Raw genomic sequence first — 15,747 nt, forward strand, 5'->3', positions numbered from 1 at the left:
TTTATTATACAAGGACTTAAATATTAGTAAAAATGTGTTATTATAAAAACTGTGTTTATCAAACAATAGCTACAGGCTATATATAAAAAGGTTATAATGAACACAAACTTTTGTGAGACGCTTAAGCCGCGCCCCTATCAACTACACACTCAGGCCTAAATGAAAGTTCTTTCAATCTGAAACTTCCCGGAAAAATATGTCAGTGTTTTCGATAAAAACTCTCATAAGGGAACGAACCTCAATCAATGGGTTGTATTTAATACCATTTAAAATATTACAGATGCGGCAGTTACATTTTGTTTTACTCCAAATTGTTAGTTACCGTAACTTTTTTGCGAGTTAAACTTGTGATTTTCATTAAAGATTTTCTATGTTTATGTTATGATACATAATTAAGTTTTATTCTGCAACACAGTTTACTGCGAATACACATGTGATTTTCATTAAAATAAGACATTGTCATCCCAACATATTGTATATGCCTTTGTTTGTTTAAAAGCTGTCTGCGTCACTAATTAAGCAATCTATAAGAACCTCCAACTAAACTCTTTACGCCTCTCTCTTATTTCTCCATTCCTGTGTTCCCATTAACCACACAATGGTCCAGTCCTAGTTCCCACAAGAGTAATCTGTGTTTCAGGTTAATTCACGTAGCTTCATCAGCTGGTTCAGCACATTGTTGTAAATCAGCTGATAGCGAAAAATACAGTGATCCTACCAGGATAAAATATTTCCAATAACGAATCGTGTAAACTTGAGAGTTTTATAGACTTCTCATCCCATTGTAAATTTTGAAGCACGTTTTTCGTGTCTAGTTCATGTACGTGACACATGGGCGCTAGTGTCGACGAAACTTTGTTTCTATTATTTTAGGGTTAATTTCTTGATTTGTGCTTTACTGTTTGGTTATATAACTAGGGGACAAGTTATTGTTTATGATTAGATCGTATTATTTGGCTAAACGAGGTTTTAAATGGCTGTAATAACGGGAAACAAATTGTAAACAAAACACGACCTCTACATAAACCGTACAGAACTAACAATAAAATTGTCTTCGGCTGTTCCATAAGGATGAGAAATCTACTAAGGGAGTATGTTTTATCTATGGTTTTATTATTCCTCAAAACACTCACTAGTCTTCGTAAGAATACAAAATCTGTAACACCTAGTAGTGTGGCGTTTTATTGGCTGTAAATTATTAGAAGGAAGAAAGCAACGTATAAATAAATACATGTGTAGGGTGCTAAGAGACTGTTTCTTGTCGAATTTACGTGAATGACGTTGACCACCTATTACATCTGCAACTCTTCGTCATCCATAGATTTATAATACAATCTCAATAGATCCTAAGTTAAGTCAGAAACTGTTTTCGAAACTGGTCCCAGCTGTCTTTGGTCATTTAAATGCCCTGACACAAGAAACAGCTGCTCTTAGTCGGAAACAATGCTTGCTCTGCCATCACATCCCTTCTACACCCACCCGATTGTCTTAAAATGCACACCTTGGTAAAAATATATCCAATCATTTGCTATCGAATCAAATTCAACCGCTATCCCGAGAAAAGTCTGGAACTTCTTGATTACTGCACCAGTCTGACCTGATCCAGGATTTGCCAAATTGTCTATGCTGAAGAAACAAATTGTCTACAGCATCTCGTACACACTCACCCTTCAGGTTAAATACACCCAGTTGCGTGCCCATCGCAATTGGTGTTAATAGGAATGCGAAGAATCGATTTGTTCTGTAGTTCACCACCCACACACGGCGCCGCACAAGTAGCAACAATAATTACGCCAACATCGGCCTGCTGCGGTTACCATAACCGGTCTGTGTCAGCGCCTTCGCCCCAGGCCGAGGTCCTGCGTCTACAGACTCGACAACAGCGGGACTGTCAGTCGAAACACAAAGTTCCACAGATCATCAAAATGTCGCTGGTTTGTTCCTGTGGTTGTTGGCTTCTTGTTGGTCAAACTAGACCCTGCTGTTCTGATCATATTTATACCCAGGTGCCACATTCTACAACAGCAGGACTGACAGTCAAAACATGTAGACACGTGTGATTGAAATATACACAAAGCTGGGGGTAGCCATGTGGTTAGAGTTCCCGGTTAATCTCAAGTCAATCCTGAAGTGGGGGCCTTCTTGATGGTTCGAAACTGGACCCTGATGTCTTGGGCTTTTCATAATATGTCTGATCTCAGTAAACGAGCTGTAACCTCATCAATCCAACGCTCATCCTTCCTTCGCCTTTGATTTGCAATATAGTCTAGCCGAGTACCTAGTAGTAGTATTATAGTAGTGTTGTGTTTCACTCTAGGAGTTCAATCCTCCTAGGACACTTAAATTTCGAATCTCGCCGGTTGGAATATAAAAGTGATTGGAGCTTTTGTGACAGAAATTGGTAAACATGTCTAATTTCAAAACCTGATATACAAAATTACAAGTGTTGATACAATAAATTGCATTTTTTGTAAAATTTCAAACATTTAAAACTTGAAAAATATTTCTAGTAAAACGTTCGATAAGCTCGTTAGCACGTTAATGCTAACCTCTGATCACTAACTGCTTAGGCTGGAGCGGTGTCATGACTAGATGTTATACCCATGTTATACCTAAATAATTGCGAACTAATACAGATGGATTGGAACTTGACCCAGCTGTAACTGTTTAAAAACTACTACCATAATATCGTTCACTGTTGACTCTTCTTCGCAATACACTTGTATATTGGAGTCGCAAATTAAATTTATTGGTAAATAAATTAAACATTCTTTCCTTATAGTTAGCTCCTTACACTGTATATCAAAGTACGGCAATTTAAATAAAAATTCCACCAAAAAATATCAAGAAGAGTTAAGATACTAAACGTGCACTTTACGTGACTTGAACATGATATGGTAAAAACTTGTAAAATGAAGTCTCAGAAATTTACAACTTTTTGTAAACAGCATTTAATAAAAACGATTTACAGAAACTAACAATAGTTTACTGACGAACGAAAAACAATGTTTCTACTACCTCAACGAGCATACATAAGTAATTTTTATTCAGCGTCTAGAATTTAACCAAAACAGAATTGTTTTTTATTCCCTATATTGTTTTTGTTATGTTGAAGTTGCCTACATAGGCGTCCCATGAACAAAATTTGGAAGGGGGCACGCACAACATGTCAGCAAGTATGAAATCTAAAAATAAGTTAAAACTGTATTTTTATTAAAGACATCCCCAAAAGTTGGGGGACAAAGACCCCCCGTACCCCCTTACGGGACGCTGAAGTAATAATCTGAATTAAGAAACAGTAACAAAATAACGCATTTCATTTACCAAACAAAATATTTTGGGCAACCAATCTTATCTCATGAAAATCACAATAAACTTCAACTTCAGTGCATTTTATAAGATATGATTCGATATGTCCATGTAGAACAGATTTGTATAGCCTATTTTCTTTATCTGTTTTCAGCCACTTCAAAGTCAAACGTATTGGCACATTTAATGTACTGTAACATATACTGACACTGTATGTCAATAATTTCGTCTGATCAGGTATTAAGTATTTGTAATTAGGGTAACTTTGGTACTGAAATATGCTTTTCAAATGGCTTGATTTATAAAAACTTTAATTGTGGTGTAGTTTACAATTACTCACCCCATACCTCAAATAAGTTTGTTGATAGGGAATATATACATTTGTAAATATCTTCAAAAGCGTGCTAAAATAGGAGAGTACAAAATTTAAAGATTCATACTTCGAAGCCCTGTCTTTTAGAAACTGTTTTAGGATTTGTGATAGGAGGTATTTGTTTAGCAATCATCATTTTACAAAAATTATCTTACAAAACTGTAAAGCGGTTGCAATTTTTGATCCCTTCAATTTTGAAGAATATTATTTACACGTGGTATTAATTGGAAAGTCAAAGTAAGTGTAAAAACATTACTCTCAAAATAAGCTTAAGCATGGACAGACTTTTAAATACATCAGAAAAACCAATGGAAATCATAAAAAATACAAGTCCAAAAACGTTATTGACTGTGCCAAACACCTGTTCTCTTTTAAAGCAAAATAAATCGATCCGTTTCAAAACATTACACATTCAGAGTAAATTATCGAACTCACAGACAAAAAACATCACAAATCAAGCATTACAACAAAACAAATTAATAACACAATTTTCAATTAGTACACAACACCAAATCATAAACAAACTAAAAGGTAAAATAAATATGCAAACATTCATCTCGTGTCCGAAAACACCTAAGTAGTATTTACAGGAAAAAAAATGATACCTGTATTGTTGTATTATCCGTTTGAAGGGCGATTTAGTGGATCACAATACGAAAAAATCCAGAGAGATCACACTATACAACCGACTACTTTGCGCGCGGCAGAACAACTGTTTGAAAAGCAAACAGCAACAGAACGCTGGAAGCGCTCGAAGGTACTGCAGCGCTATCCCACACCCTAGCGGAGACACAGAGAATCACACCGTAGAATTCGCGACCAAACCCTCTCCAGAAAATTAAAATCTATGTAGGATTTCAATAACTATATAGAAATTCAATAACGATATATTGAAACCTACTGTTTCTATACCCTATACATACTATAGTAGTTTTGTTCTGCCTGTGCTTCGCAATCGCAACGAACGGGGTAAGAATACATTTAAGAGAATTAAGTATTTTTATGTGGGTCTCTAAATCTACCATAAAATGATTTTTACAGTACTTACCATGCAAATTATACAGGCAAATCTCAATCGTACCAATTGCTTATTTTAATTATCTCTTGGGATCTCTTTTGGTAAATCTATTGTGCATCAAACTGTGTGGCAGGATCAAAATTAATAACTTTGTCGTAATGTAATAAACTTTGTCTATAATAGGAAAATGTAATAAACAAACTATAAATGAAAGCAAATCTAACAGCTGATGCTTCTTCAATATGTTAAAATGTGACTAAATACAGTCCTTTGGTATCAAGACTTCTCACTCAAGTATGTGGTTGATGGTGTGACGGAGCGACAACCGTCCGGTTCAGTGGCAGTGGACGGCTGACGGCACGATTTTCTGTCGTCGCCGTAACGTGTGGCGTGAAAGCATCTTCTCTACGCTAAAAAAAAATCGTATAGTTTTTAGCCGCACCGTACGGCGAAAACCGTATAGAGAAAAAGAGCGTTACAGTTTTCTCAAAGTCCGTGATCCTTGTTAAGCTTATAGACCTGTTGTTCATGTGTAGCTATCTATTATATTATTAAAGTGATACAATCAAATTTTATATAAACGGTTAAGGCTATTTACCAAATAAAAATTTAGGCTTATGGCACATGAAAATAAAGCTTAGAGTGTGTAGATTTGCCGAAAAGTATTGATATGGACGATTGCCCTAAGGGCTCTGCCCCACAGGCTGTTTTCCAAAGGGCTACGCCTGGCATACTTCTTATGTTTACATGATTTAATTTAATTTAGTTAATGAAACAGCTGGTCAGTACAATGAACTGGTGTTTGTTTATTTACTCGAAAAAGATGTTTGTAATGATTTATGTAGATTTAGGAGGGTTATGTTTGGTTTTAAAGAAAGTTTGTATACGTTTTGTAAAGAATTGCTCAAAGTTTCATTTGTAATTTATATGTACGTAAGCTACGTAAAGAGGCTTGACTAAAGTTGAAGAATGATGGTAAAACATGTCATTCGTGAAGCATCAATATGAAGCAATTGATGCTATTGCTACACTAAAGGTATGTTGTCATATTCTATTGGATCTATTAACATCCAAAGTAGGGGTTTGAAAGTAATCAGGTTTACACTTTTGAATCAGTTTATATTTTCAAACTAAATCATAGAGTTGCCGTATTTTAAAACATTTTTTTACAAGTATTTATTTACAATCTATTCTATACTTGAACAATAAGTAAATTTAATAACCATACATCAGAATTACTTTAATAACTCTCTAGGTCACATTTTCTTCCCGTTGCAAAGCACGGGTATAGCAGCTTGTAATAATTGAATAAAGGCGAACACTATAACCACTCATCTACACAGTACTCGGACAATATTATAGCATTGACTATTGAATAGTCAAAGATTATAGCATAGATTAAACACACTCCCTCTAATGGAGTATGTTTAGTCTATGATTATAGTTAACGTTTAGAAAATTAGGGTTGACCTTTGATCGGGGTGGATCATTAATATACTGTGTGATCAGTTTTCGCTCGATGGCATTAATCACAATGTCCTTCAATAACCTGGTTGTAATCATGTTAAGAAAGATGTGTAGGCTAGTCACAAGATAAAAGGTTTTGGGCCAATTTCCCCCCTTAGACTTTTTTATTCTAGACTAGTTGATTAAGATTTTTAGTAGGCCTATATATCCACTAACGTTCGTTCTAAAAAGTTAAAGTTTTCGTTTGACAATCAAGAATGACAGTCTTTCAGTCTTTTGAGATTGATTTCTAAATAGTAAAATTCAAAGTTTCGCATTCCTATTTTATGTGTTTCCTCTTTACTCTAACTCAAAACTGCAAGGAAAACGAAGTAGTACATGTTCATAAAATCTCACATTGAAGAATCAGGCAGAGTGTTCATTTTTATACATGATTGATGGTCATGCTATAAGACGGCACACGGAACATCATGCCACAAGGTTTTATCCTGTCAGCATCACTCGAGGTCGGGTCCATCTTGAACTGTAACATCCTAATTTGAAGTTTATAAAAGGTTTGAGTGGCTGAGGCAATCCTTTCTGAAAGACTTTTCGACTATGCCCAGGCAGGGCCACATGATGTTCCGGACCAGTGGGGTGTGGGCCTCCATGGCGTAAAAAGAAACTCTGGGGTCCAGGAGTAGCTTCTGTCTGCCCTAAAGATTAACGGTTATTGTATGGCTGGCGAGTTTTGACATATCTAACCACCTCCAACACTTGCTATTACATTACTGCTATATTTTTATGTTAAAAAATCTCTGTCACTCTTGAGTTTCACACAGATAAAGTTTTTTTTTTTCTTCTGAGAAGTTGTACTTAGTGAGAAGTGTGCTACCTATCGTTTCTACTGTAACACGTAACATAACAAGTTTGCGATTATCGGCTTCATACAGACTTACGCAGTAAGCTTTGTGACATCAGATAATTTGGAGTTAAGTTGAGGACGTTGAGGCGATTGTTCTGCCATTTCGTTGTCTCTTAATTTTGCTTGTAGCACAGCCTGTTAATCATGACATGACTTAGGCCGGCCGCACACTGATGCACCATTTCACCTGAAGGATAGGGAACCCCTACTTACCACCTAGTACTTACTACCTAGTTCTAGCTAATTCTTATTCACATCGATTTGAGTAAGTACTAGAACTACATAGTACGAACTACGTAGTATGTACTACCTTTTATTTCACCCAATGGAAAAAGTTGCAAGCTATGGCCACCATTACTAACAGTTTTAAAAGAAACAGGAGTCCAACTTTAAGATTTTAAGAAACTTGAACTTTAAATAATTAAACTGAAAAGACATTAAAATTGAAAAACATCTAACCACACCAACTTTAAGCTATAATCCTCGGGAAACTCAATTTATTAGATTTACAAAAATCATTTCCTAACTAGCATCATGCTAGCATTTCGAAAAAGCCCGGGAAATTTTGAATAGATGACATAGTGTGGCTACATGGTAGGTAAACCAAACCAGCTTTATAAAAGCAAACTAGAAAAGAAGAAGAAGCAGGGGGGGAGATTGTTGTGAATTTGTGATGATAGGTTATGTTTTGTTATGGTTAGGTGAATGTTTTATTTACTTAGTCAGTCATTGAGAGGGGATTATGATTTTATTTTTAAATTATTTTATCGCAGCTAAACTTCCATTTTAACCAGTGAAATTCGTTATTGTAAGGTAACAAACCTACTAAATATCTTCATTTTTATTCACATCCCCTAAGACTGGGGTGACCTAGTCTCAAGTTACTTGTGTCAGTGTCACTAGCCTAGTGTTTTTGTTTTATTCACGATGAAACTTTAGGCCACTAGCTATGGAAGATATCTGTAAAAAATATTTTGTTAACTTTCAAAATGAAGAAGAAAATGAAGTGAGTGGATTCATCAGATCCAAAGAAAAGTACGATGCTTTTTTAAATGAACTAACCTCAAATGGTTTCTCTTTTTCTACGAGGAGTTCAGGTTATTATAATACTTTAGTTTATTATATTATTTATTAAGTTAGTTTGGGTACAGTTTTTCAGGGAATATAGGCCCTCTATTATAAGTTTAAATATCAATAACTTATAGGCCTATCGATTTTGATTTGTTTTCATACAGCCTAACTTATTGTTTATTACTTACTTATTGTTTGTAAGTAACACAGTAACTTAAGTTAGGCTATAATCTTTTTATGTACCGTATAGACCTTCATCGAATTAAGTTATGAGCGGTTTAAGTTTTTATTGCGCAGTAAATGAAACTAGGCCTATCAAAATTAAACCAGAAAACAAAATTCATTTCATGAAAGGTAACAAAACAGACAAAAGCCTGACCAAAACTTATGGAAATTATTCCGTATAAGTTTAGCTACAATGTTAACAATTTATTTTTTATATGTCTACTTAACCTAGACCCTACAGTTTTTTGCACGCTGAATCCGAAAATGAAATAAGTTTTTGTCAGAAAGGCTCCTAAGTGGCTAAAACTAACTTAAAAGTGAAAAATTACAAATCCAAGGTCCATTGAACATTGCAGATGGTAGGCTAGTATGGTGGTTTGGACGGGTCCGTATGTGGACTGTGGAGAGCATACAGCTGTTTACACTCAACTTAATGCGTAATAGAATTGATTCGTTCTGAACGGTTTGTTTGCAGACTAACTTAACTTAAGTTAATCAGCTCTCTTTAATCAGAAGGTAGGTCGGAATTTATATAGATTCGTGACTGAAGGCTATTAAATGTTTTGAAGTTAGGTAAAATTAGGAAGTGTAGTTTAGGTTATAATGATCCGACTCATTAATTTATGTTAGCCTACTTCCAGACTGTTTTTTTCACTTAATCTAAGGTAAATACCGTAGTGGGGCAAACACAACAAAATAATATGCCTAGTTTCAAAAATGCTTGCATTTGCTTAATGAGTTAGTTACTCTTAGTAATTAATTATTATTCTTGCTAGGCCTAGTTATAGGCAGTCTGAATTGTTTTGTTGCAGATAAGGGGTAATTTTTGACACTTCTTATATTTTTCTCAACGCCCTTGGACCTTAGGGCCAGGGCCTAAGCTTTAACATGAATCCTCAACAGCCACTCTACATTTTCCCTTTAGAAATATTTCATGGAGACCGATTCGCTAACAAAATTAAATATATAAATTTTTGTGGGTTTTAACGTAATTTTTATGTTTAGAGGCCAGGACACAGTTTCTGGTTGCAGTAGGCTATATTTTATTTGCACATTTACTGTTTTGTTTGATAACCAAACCCTAAAAACTTCTTTTTGTTTCAGGAGCATCTCATAATAGCCAAAGAGTTTTCTTCGAATGGGGTTTCCCTTGTACAAAGTCTCGACATTTGTACTTGCAATGTGGCCACGGTCAACTGTATTACGAGACAAACAAATCTAATAGAAATATTAAGCAGGTAAGATATTTGTAATAGTGTACAGCAAATACAGGGGAACCTTGTAAAACTGAACATTGACCAACAAAAATCTAATTAAACGTAAATAAAATCTTTCTTATTTCATTTTAATTAGTCAACATATTAGTCGAGTAGAACCTCTTTAATTCTAACCAATTGGGACCGTAGGTAGTTCAGACTATTGAATTGTTCAGATTACCCAACATTTTTGTTTTTGTTTTTCCAAAATAGGCCTAATAGCCAAAATGGATCATAATTGTTACGGGAAAAGTGAAAAATGCTTTATAAAGTAAAATACAGTGTTTATTTAATAAAATAGTAAACATAGTGAATAAATAGTACTGTACATTAACAGTAGAAACAATTACGGTGTGTATTTCAATAAATACAGTACAATAAATAACTACTGTAGTACCTACTGCGTATAGAGTAGGCCTACAGCAATGAGGCGTTCGGATTAGTGATTAAAGAGGTTCCACTGTATGTCATTTTAACTTTAAAATAAATTTGTGCTCAATTTACTTAAGGTTCTCTCAGCCTACTAACCTGGTTTCTAAAATGCCAATATTTGTTCGTAGACTCTCGCTCATCAATGTGGCGGACGTCCGGTCTGGATTATGAAAAATACGAACTATCGAGAGCCGAGCAAATACAGGACTGTATATAGCCGTTTTTTTCAATTTGTCTACAGTATTGATAGTGGGGTAAATGCAGTTCCACCAGTAATAATTTTTACCGCCGTGTTATCCGAGGTAGTCTCGGTCTGGTTTAGCTCAGATATAGGACTTCTACTGTATTGTGCCATGAAAAAAAATCTCGATTGCTGATTCGGACTAGCGGGAGTCCGGACAAGGCCGATCCGGATGAGCGAGAGTCTACTGTATCAACATAGGCTAATAATTTTACCGTCCATCTTATCAGGAAATGAAATACAATTTTCAAGGGTTTTCAAAAAGGTGTGTGCCCTAGAATTTAGAACTTTCTTGTGTAGGCTACACCTTGTTAGTTCTTACACTTAGTTAATTGTTTTAGAATCCACATCCTTTTAAATATGCTTGAATGTTTTATGACTGCTCCAGATTTCTCTAGATTCAGTATTTTTTCCTCTTAATAAATTAATAAATTTTGTTTCCAGGATCATCTTTACGAGAAGAAAAGAAGAGTTGTCACACAAAACACAAAGAAATTAGGGTGTCCGTCAAAAATGACTGTCAAAATACGGTTTATTTACCCTGAGTATGCAAATGATCCCAGAAAACAATCCAAGTATAATAGGACCAAGGTGTGTATTTGTATAAATTTGAAACTATTCTACCATTGTATCTATCGTTGGTAAAAACTGCCAGGAAAACAACATGTAGTAATATATTTTCTTTGTGCTTTATTTTATTAAATCATCTAACTATAAATAACCAATGGAGGATTCAGCATTCAACTAGATGACAAATCAATCTTGGCTACCAATGTTTTGAGCACAGGGTGTAATATTATACAGGGTGTTCAATAACAGGTGGGGGCATAATTTACGTACTGGTTCTTTGGGTCAAAATAAAGAGAAAATCAAGAATACATTTTTTTCCAAAATCGCTTTGTTAACCTGATATCCGCCATTTTGTATTTTTTAGCCTACATAAAAAATGTTATCTTTGCATTTTTTCAACCGATCTCCGATCTTTATGAAAATTGGTATGTATGTTAACGTTAAGGTAAAAGAAACACATGTTAGGAAAAAACTATTTAATTAAAAATTAGTTTAATACTTAAAATTTCAAAATGGCAGCCGTTTTAGTTTTTGAAATTTAAATTACTCGAAAATGGCTGATTTTATGAACAAATTGTCTAGAACACTTTTTTTAAGCATTTTTAATTCTGTGACGGCCCCAAAAATTCCCAGACCCATTACCTATCAGCTGGGGAGGTTTCTTTTAGATGCACCCTCAGGAAACCCTGTCAATACCGTCACAAAACCTTTGCTTTATTTCAAATATAAAGAGAGGGTCTGTAATATTGAACTGTTTAACCTCCCTACGTCTGCGTCAGCCAGTTGCCTCACCATGGAATATTCCGTCAGCCATGGCTTGACGCCAGGCCAGGCCAATGTTCCCAGAAGTATGACGCGCATGGCTGGAATTTGAGCTAAATTCCTCGCTGAACTCAATAACTGCTCAACTACAGTTTGTCTAACGCCTCGAGTGATCGTTAGGCAGCAGCACTATCCATAGTTGAACTGACGTCACGCGGAATAGCCGCAACGTTGATTGGCTGCTTCCCCTCCACGGCCAACTTGGCTACAGACAGAGAACACTCAGTTGCTTAGTCTAAATTCTAAATTAATTTCGGTCGGTCGCCTAAATTTCCACGTCGCCTTTCCCCGTATCCTCCTCTGGAGGCTATGTTACGCCCTTTTTATAAAATGGAATTAATCATGACAATCTTCACCTTAGCATTGTAAACCTAAAACTTAACTTAATGTGGAATAGTATTTTCTTATAAGCTAGTACTTTGTGTTTATACATTTATTAATACAGCAAGTCGAAAGTTACCTTATAAGTTATTTTATTATAATAAATTAATCATTTCGAAGTTTGTAGTTTCATTCGGCAACCTGTCACAATTCCATATCAAACGATACCAAGATCGAAAAAGAAATAGCTTAAATATTACGATTTTTAGTTGTAAAATGGAGCAAACCTGACTTGCTTACTGCCTTATTCTACCCCATTAATGTATCCAATTTGTTTTCATTTATGTCTTTGTAAATATTTATATGTGTTCAATGTTATACCAAATCGACAACATCTCATTAAGAGATAGCAAACTAAAGTTTTAGCTACCCTATGAGACAAAGGACAGACGATAACGTTTCGACGTAGAAACCTAGTGTCCGTTATCAAATAAATTGAAGCCTTGGATTTAATTATGTTCAATAACGATCCAGAGGCTATATCTCCAAAAGTAAATAACCTTCAAATTAAAAAAAAGAGCTCTATGACCAATTGGCTATACAGTCAATAGTCAATATAGCAGTAAACATAATATCTAGGCCTACTTGTTAAATAAATTAATTCTTGCTAAAAAGATGTTTTAATTTTAACTTTACTAATATACAGAGTGTCCCGGAACTCTCTACCAATATTTTAGGGCATTGCTTCTGGGTAAGAAACATACCTAAATATCATATTTAAATTGTCCGGAAGTCCTTAGTTACTCATACAGCCGCCATTTTGTTTTTTTCAGTTATTAATTTTTTCTAAAGAAAGGTTAAACATACGAAATGGAAACTTTGCCCAAATATTTATGACAACTAGACAAAGCTACCAAAAAATTATGAAGATTTTTCAAATTCATAAAACAAAACTTTCATAAAACTGAAATAAACAAAATGGCGGCTGTGTGAGTAACTAAGGACTTCTGGACAATTTAAATATGATATTTAGGTATGTTTCTTACCCAGGAGCAATGCCCTAAAATATTGGTAGAGACACCCTGTTATTATAATTATAATAGGGCAGTTTTTTAAGTAAGGGCCTTTTTAGCTTTTAAATCCGTAGTTCACTTGTACACTGCTGTGAGGCTATTTGCCACTTACTGGTATCATTTATGTACAGAATGATACCATTTGCAGCTCTGTAGCAGATGTAATTGCTTTGTGTATTTAATTTTTTTTTTTTTTTATTGAATCTCCCGCCTCATACGAGATAAAGTCAGTGATATGTTTCTTGTGGTCAAGAAACATATCCGATGCTGTCATTCATCGTCAGATGACTGAGGTTTGTGATCTTAGTGCAATTATAGCGGGGAAAGTGTAGAAATAAGCTAGGGCCTAGGGAGTTAAAAAATGGCCATGAAAATATTCATCTTGGAAGGAGTTGCCTTTTTGGTGGGTACTCACACAGAAGACTACAAAGGGAAAAGGATTTCATGGCCATTATACACTCCATAACCCATTTCCGTGCTTTTGCATTAGAAGGCAATAGCCTTCAGCCATCTTGCAATGAATATCGGCATCGGATATGTTTCTTTTAATGTAATCACTGACCTTCACTTACACGCGGTGGGAGATTCGATAGTTTAAAGTTTTAAAAACACACAGCAAAGCGTACACGCCAGCTACAGAGCTGAAAATGGTTTCATTCTGTTCACAAATGATGCCAGTAAGTGGCGAAGAGCCTCAATGCGGCGTACAAGCTAACTAAGGATTTATACCATAGACTAATAACACAAGTAGACTCCTTATCCCATTGTAAATTGTCTAGTTTATGTACGCCCACACTGATCGCTGGGGTAGACAGTGCTTTACTATTTGGTTATATAACTAGGAGACCAGTTATTGGTTATGATTATATCGTTTTATTTGATTAAATGAGATTTTAAATTACTGAAATAACAAGAAACAGATTGTAAACAAAACAAAACCTCTACAGTTGGACGTAGAGAACTAACAATAAAATTAGCTTCAGCTGTTCCATAAGGATGAAAAATCTACTGAGTATGTTTTATCTACGTTTATACTTAAAAACAGCCCTCAAAAAAAAAAAAACTTCCTAGTATTTATATATTTGCGATATAATGCTACTGTCGCCTGATATTTTCATAAAATATATTAGGCCTATTAACTTTAAGTTATTCTGTTTCAGGTAGCAAAAGACTTAAGAAGGAGATTGGCATTGGGTGCATGTATCAAGACAGAAACTTGGTATTTCATTAACGCGAACGTTGAACACAACCATGAAATACTGAAAGAACAATTACCAATGCATCAAGAACTGAAGTCAAAAGTTGAAGAACTGGTTGAAAATGGTGTTACATCCATTCCAGAAATCAAGACACAGCTAAATGAAAAGGTCAAAGAAATGTTTAAGGACAAACCCCCTCCAGATGATATAAACACTTCTTTTTTTCCAAAACATTCAGTAATTTACAACTGTGTGTACAGAAATTTCTTTTCCTCAAAGGACAGCAGTTTAGATCAAGAGGCTATTGAAAACAAAAGAGAAATCTGGAAAAATTCGATTAGAACTAAACGTCGGTCACCTGCACCTAAAAGAAATAACCTTGTTCTTCTCAGAAAAAAGTTGAAACTGATGTTAGAGTTGTCATATAAAATAGAAGATGGGGAATATTTGGAAAAAATATTGACGGATCTGGCATCAATAAAAAAAGAACTTAGCAGCCATCAAAAGAAAGGGGTAGTCGTACCAAACAAAACTAGTTGTAAAAAAAGAAAAAAACTTAAATTAATAACCACAAATGTTCCTTCTTCTGAACCATCTTTACTGGAAAAAACTCCTCTATCGACAGAAGATCAACAATATGAAGTGCAACAATATGAAGAACAGCAATATGAAGTGCAACAATATGAAGAGCAACAGTATGAAGAGCAACAATTTGAAGAACAGCAATATGAAGAGCAACAATATGAAGAGCAACAGTATGAAGAGCAACAATTTGAAGAACAGCAATATGAAGAGCAACAATATGAAGAGCAACAGTATGAAGAGCAACAATTTGAAGTTATGTATGTTGTAGAAAATGGTGATTTGTTTCACTCTGATTTGAACTATTGTGAAGTAAGTATAGATGGCTGATAACCACGAGTTTCTCTCACTATTATTTCTAAGATTGTACCTTGAAAAACAATAAACTTTTTTTACAGTCATTGTATTTGTTTTTTGTGTTATTTATTTTAGAAAATACAGTTTTCATGGGTCATTCAAATACTGACAAGAAAGTATATTAGTTTTATCGTGCTTCTTTTAGACTTGTAATTTTGACAGCCATGTTAAATTAGCCAATTCATGTTTCCATTATTTGCCGGAATTGGTAATTTTTACGATTTCTTCTCATACAATCTCTCTGTTGTTAATACATTAATTCGCAAACACAGGATTTTTTCTCGGATGACATTTCATGATAATCAAAATTTATTTAAAACACAACACATATAAATATCTATGAAAGTGACATCAAAACACATCAAAAATAAAATACAATCACATAATGAAATACCCCCGCCGCAGCAAACCTGCTGACTAAGCGAATTTCCATTTGTCTGAATTGATTTTCAGTTAAATATATTTTAATAACATTAGGTTTAAAGAGTACCTAGGTTTGCTGCTACAAGGAAACTAATAAAGTGTGT

At 34.7% G+C, this 15,747-nt stretch overlaps 2 protein-coding genes across 2 annotated transcripts in view; one reads left to right on the forward strand and one right to left on the reverse strand.

Moving 5' to 3' along the window:
• The window catches only part of LOC128986161 (serine-rich adhesin for platelets), a 165,297-nt gene extending 160,899 nt beyond the window's left edge, over positions 1 to 4,398 (reverse strand). Inside the window, exon 1 of the mRNA XM_054406341.1 lies at positions 4,288 to 4,398. The gene's annotated coding sequence lies outside the window, so the exon portion shown is untranslated. The remainder of the gene's footprint in view (positions 1 to 4,287) is intronic.
• A 3,424-nt stretch (positions 4,399 to 7,822) lies between these two features.
• Positions 7,823 to 15,264, forward strand: LOC128986456 (drebrin-like protein). Its single transcript, XM_054406836.1, has 4 exons — positions 7,823 to 8,168; positions 9,472 to 9,605; positions 10,741 to 10,887; positions 14,243 to 15,264. The coding sequence occupies exons 1-4, from the start codon at positions 8,021 to 8,023 to the stop codon at positions 15,191 to 15,193; spliced, it is 1,380 nt and encodes a 459-aa protein (XP_054262811.1). The 5' UTR covers positions 7,823 to 8,020; the 3' UTR covers positions 15,194 to 15,264.
• Positions 15,265 to 15,747: the final 483 nt, after the last annotated feature.

This window comes from Macrosteles quadrilineatus, unplaced genomic scaffold (genome assembly GCF_028750875.1).
Source record: "Macrosteles quadrilineatus isolate MER2022 unplaced genomic scaffold, UCM_ALF_1.0 Scaffold_2__2_contigs__length_208266976, whole genome shotgun sequence".
In the NCBI taxonomy this organism is placed as follows: Eukaryota; Metazoa; Arthropoda; class Insecta; order Hemiptera; family Cicadellidae; genus Macrosteles; species Macrosteles quadrilineatus.

What these genes read in the sequence shown, in the direction of transcription:
- LOC128986456 (XM_054406836.1), top strand. Translation starts at nt 8,021, where the DNA reads ATGGAAGATATCTGTAAAAAATATTTTGTTAACTTTCAAAATGAAGAA. An exon ending in TTTTTCTACGAGGAGTTCAG is followed by an intron (nt 8,169 to 9,471) that starts GTTATTATAATA and finishes TTTTTGTTTCAG; the next exon opens with GAGCATCTCATAATAGCCAA. An exon ending in CTAATAGAAATATTAAGCAG is followed by an intron (nt 9,606 to 10,740) that starts GTAAGATATTTG and finishes TTTTGTTTCCAG; the next exon opens with GATCATCTTTACGAGAAGAA.